Source organism: Halyomorpha halys, unplaced genomic scaffold, assembly GCF_000696795.3.
Source record: "Halyomorpha halys isolate HHAL.00 unplaced genomic scaffold, Hhal_1.1 Scaffold37.1, whole genome shotgun sequence".
Taxonomy (NCBI): Eukaryota; Metazoa; Arthropoda; class Insecta; order Hemiptera; family Pentatomidae; genus Halyomorpha; species Halyomorpha halys.
In genome coordinates, this window is record NW_027106407.1 from 1643351 (window position 1) to 1648403 (window position 5053).

The 5053-nt window shown below is 36.4% G+C and overlaps 1 protein-coding gene across 1 annotated transcript in view; it reads left to right on the top strand.

Moving 5' to 3' along the window:
* The first annotated feature begins 2360 nt into the window (after positions 1-2360).
* LOC112210461 (uncharacterized) overlaps positions 2361-5053 on the top strand; it is a 5565-nt gene continuing 2872 nt past the window's right edge. Inside the window, exon 1 of the mRNA XM_024359843.2 lies at positions 2361-4902. Within this exon, the coding sequence (XP_024215611.1) occupies positions 2525-4902 (2378 nt within the window). The 5' untranslated portion in view covers positions 2361-2524. The remainder of the gene's footprint in view (positions 4903-5053) is intronic.

The following is a 5053-nucleotide window of genomic DNA, read 5'->3' on the forward strand; positions in this document are numbered from 1 at the left end:
GCTTCTTGAATAAAAAAATAATAAAATAAAATATTATTAAATCCACTAAATCAATTAAATATTTTTACAAATTGAATTTTAGAAATTAAATTTAATTATTACTATTTACAATTGATCTACGAAATTGTTTTATAGACATTTTAGTAGCACTTTAATTAAAGAAAAAAAAAGTTTATTATACTCAGATTCGAACTCAGGATTTCTGACTCGCCGGTTTCAGGTCTACCAATTCTATGTTAAGTGCTTGAAGTGGCGGCTAACTGACTGTGGGACTTTGTCCAAGTTTCTAGCATTAAGCCGTAATACATCTATTGTATTAATTCTCTAATTTTATTTAATACCACAAATCAAGAAATAAACAATATCTATATGAGCACATAACATGTATATATATACAATTGAATTTAATTATAAATATACAGAACATAAGTATTTTTTTCATTTTACACTGTGGCCACAGTACAGACAGGAAATAAGGCGAATTTTTTTTCTCTACTTAAAAGAACTCAAAAATGATTTTTTTTTTTTAGAACATCCACTAATTTTTATTTCTGCTTACCATGGTTGGTGGAGTCATCAATTTGTACTTTTATATGTATACAATCTTGTGCTTTTCGACTATTGCTTCATAAATACGAAGTTTCCCTAATTTCGGGAGCCAATCCTGATTTAAATGTAATTTCGGTCCGTTGCAAAGCATGGTACTAGCGTTGGTATATGCTCAATAAAGTTTCCATAATAGCTTTCTCACATTGATTGACTATTCCAATCTGCGGCACAACCTTGCTCTCACAATCTTTGTTGTTATTTTTTAAAAAATACCCTCGGGTATCCTTGGGATGGACGGCGCAGAGTGGACAGAACGCAAGGCCGCCATGACAATGCCCGCTGATGGGACGTTGGTTAATTATTAATATGAACACTGGTTGATAACTAGCAGGCAGGCACGCGGAACTCCCCGCCTTAAATATCAATCGCCCGCCAATTTCTCCGCCCGGTCATCTAGAGCACATTGATTACGATGTCACTTATGTCATTCCTATCGTTCTATATTTCTCTTCCCAGGGATTGACATAGATACAATCAGTAATGATGTTAATTTTCATGCCAGTCTTTCACTAGTTATCTTCATTAGTAAGCACGGTAGATCACCTACAACATTTCACGGTACATTACTTATTTATGATACTTTTAACCTTTTAGTTATATAAGAAATTAATTATAAGAAATAAATTGTAAATGAATTATTTTACTTGATAGATTAGGTTGTGCAACTCCCAGCCACTATCAAGAATATTGTACAAATATTAGGGGCGAAAACTGAATTTATTTACATTTTCTTTTACCAAAGTAATACACACTAACTGTGTGATACTCTAAACAGGATTCTGCAAAGGAATCAACACATGTTTGTATATCCCTAATAAAAAAAATAAATTAAAATCTGTACTATTACAACCCATCAAGGGTCAGGGGTTCAGTACTTTGTAAGGAAGTACTGTTACTAGACTAACGGTTGTGCAAGGAGGTGACTTGGTCAGAATCACGCTCGGCCCAAGTTACGAGACTGGGTGGACCCCAGGTGGGCCTCCAGAACCAACAGGGTTGACTCACGGCTACAGTATAACAGAAAACAGTTTTCTGCCCAGCTGGATTCGAAATCACCATTACCACTCTTCGTCGTAAAACTGTCCGACTGCCCTACAATATACTTTAATAATGTTACTCTTACCCCTGTAGAACAGATTCGCTACCTTGGACTACATCTGGACAAACAATTAACTTGAAATCCTCACACAAGACTGAAAAGACAGGAAACTGCATATTGATTCCGACTATTACAGTACTTACAGGCTGATCTACACAACTATAGTAAGGCCTATCTGGACATACCGAGTCGAGCTGAGGATCTCCAATAAACCTTCAAATTCCTCTCGTATCCAATTTTTACAATCCAAAATCCCTCGGTAAATCCTCAATGCTCTTTACTTTTTTACAAATAAAATCATACATATAGATCTTAGTGTTCCATATATAACCGATCTAGCCCGAACCATCCATTATTCCTTCTATTCTAAACTCCCCAACCACCCAAACTTCTAAATTTTTTTTCCTCATTCAATCTTGACAATCCTCCGAGGTGCCAGAAAATAAGAAGGCTATAGGGTCCTAGTGATTGAAATTGTTCAACAAACAAGACAAAGTATTATTTTCAAGTAAATTATATTTTCAAAAGTAGATTGAATTTGCAACCTTATAAACAAGTTATGGTCATTTAATTACGATCGAAATTAGTATTTCAAATCGATAATAAAAAAGTTACTAAGATATTCAGATTTGAAGAGGTTAGGCGAATGTTAAGATAGATATCTATGAAATAACAATCATTAAGGCATTGCAACTTGTAAAGGTACTTGGAACACTAAAAGATAGTTTACATGGCATCACAAGAAAAATACATATGTTTATTTCGTAAAATGAATGTAAAAGGTTATTTCAAATTGATTAAGAAAGTAGAAACAACATGAAAATTATTGGAAGCACCATCGTCATTACCATACTGTTACTGATGTCTCTGGAAATAAAGCTAACCCCATTTATGAACAAAGTCCAATTAGAAGAACATGATGTGAGTACAACTCCAGTTGAAAGAGTAGTTATCTATATAATGCGTGACTATTCGTCCAATGACATAATAGTGAAAAACTTGATTTATGGAAGCAGATTGAAAACTATATTTTCAGGATCATACGAGCACCCCTTGCTATTCGGATCCCCTCCGGATTACATCTTTTCTCAAGTAAATTTTAGTGTTTACATAGGAACAAATCCAGGCTCAATTCCTACCAACATTTCTTTTCCTATTTCGGAGAGATTTAACCTACACAAACTAAGAACTATCTTACAATATTTTAACAAATACATGTTCAAAAAAGAAATTTATGTCATTGACATCCCTAACATGTTTGAAGATGAATTCACAGTCGACCAAAACAGCTTGTTAGTTAACGAGACGTTCAGAATTTTCCCAGAAAGCTCAACAGCCATTATAAAATTGAACGAGAATCTTCGTAAAGCGAATCAACCGACCTTGAGAATGAGCATGTGGGGCTCTAGCGTTGTGAATGTCGTAGAATCCAGAAACTGGGAAAGTGAAAATATGGCAGTATTGCTATCGGGATTGTTGGGGGTTCCAATCCCGGGAAATTCAGTCGGTAGGACATCCGAAGACCTCCTCAACATCTCCAAGTCTTTGCTGGCCCGGTTAAGATCTGAGAACAGCCTCCACTTGGCCACAGCCTGCATGGCCACTGCCACAAACCATTGCTCCTTCAGTCCCTTCAAGTACATCAACCAGCCCTTTCTTACAAGGTGTGACTTCAGGAAGTACATGGAGGAGATACGGTACAACCTCAGGAATGAAAACTACGAATTGGTCCGATTGATGGCCAAACATCTCGAGGATAGGAGTCTCAAATGCATTCTTCAGTACAAAAACTTGTGTATCACTTTTACAGTGATTTTCGCAACAACCATCACTTTCCTTTGGATATACATATTGATAATATCATTTATCGTCCTGGGAGAAATGACAGAATATTACAATAAGACAATGATGATATTTACAGTTGCTCTCCACGTAGTATTTTATTTGTTGATAGTAGCCTGTGCCTACTTAGTCTTCGAATTGAACTGGCCTTACAGGTATATCCTTTATCTGGCTCTCATTGTCATTCTTTCATGGGTTGCCCTAATACAGTCCAGTTACATATTCAACTTTGTTCCAATGCATCTGAAATCTTATATTAGCTGGTTACTCATGTTCTATTTCGCAGTTATTGAAATCGTGTTTTGGGCGTGGGAAAAAGAGTTGATGTTGTTTGTACTGCTAGTTCCTTACGTGACGGCAGAATGGGTTTACAAACATCACTACCCCGCTAGAGAGCACTTATGGGTTGCGATCCTCCTCAACGTAAGCTTATTGGTGCTTTGCTATCTCAACTACGTCCAACTATGTTTTTCATCTCTTGGACCTCAAATTTTGGAATTGATTTCCACATCTTGTTGGATCCTGGTTGGCTTCCCCGTGGTTTACAAGTATCGCGACAACCCCTTTGTGACTACGCCGGCTATAATTACTCAAGCCTTCTTAGTATATCTGATGGTAATAATAATCTTCCAGCCGATTGGAGTATCTCATTATATCAAGGCTGCCTCGTGGTGGCTTCTCACGGCACCCGTCGTAGTATCCTGCTTGACAGATCGCAATTCAATAAGTGTGCTCCTCATTGGGTATTCATCCTCAGTTCCTGTACTGCTGCTCAGTACGGGTTTCGAATCTCTTGCCTTACTCATCTTGTTCGTCCACATGTATTCCTGGTACAGGATGGAATCTATACCTCAATCTGATAGCCTAAGAAAAGTGGTAAGGGGTGTCAGCCTGTACCTGTATATGTTCCTATGTCACTTGTTCACTAAGTCAGGGGTCGATATGAGTCGATTTCTTACAAACTCATCCGAACATTGGCTTCTCGTTCAAATGCTTAAGGTATATAAGGAATTGCTTCCGAGCATTTTATTGTGTTTCCTATGGGCAGTTTTGCATAAGGTTCAAAAACAATCATTCACCAGGACTGTAAACTATGTTTTGTTACTCTGTGTCTCGGTCAGCTTCCGACATTTTACAAGTGTTGTAATCGATGACAAGATGGAAAACCTTTTAAACAATTATCTGTTCCATTTGAACTGCCTTCTATCCTTATTCATTACTAAGGCTCTGTTCAAAGATTATAAAGTCCCATTCGGTTATTTCATCCCGCTTCGGAAAAACAAAAAGCTATTAGTTGTTACAAAATTCATTCGTGATAAAATACAGAAAAAGAATGAGAATTATAATTGTCTGTTTATTTTATATTGCATCTCAATGCCAATTTGTCACTGCACATTTTTTTTTTTTTTTAATATTTATTTATTGCTATTTACAACTGTACATTATAATACATTTAGTAAATCTGATCTAAGTTAAATTGGAGTGCTACAGGCGTGTAGAGAA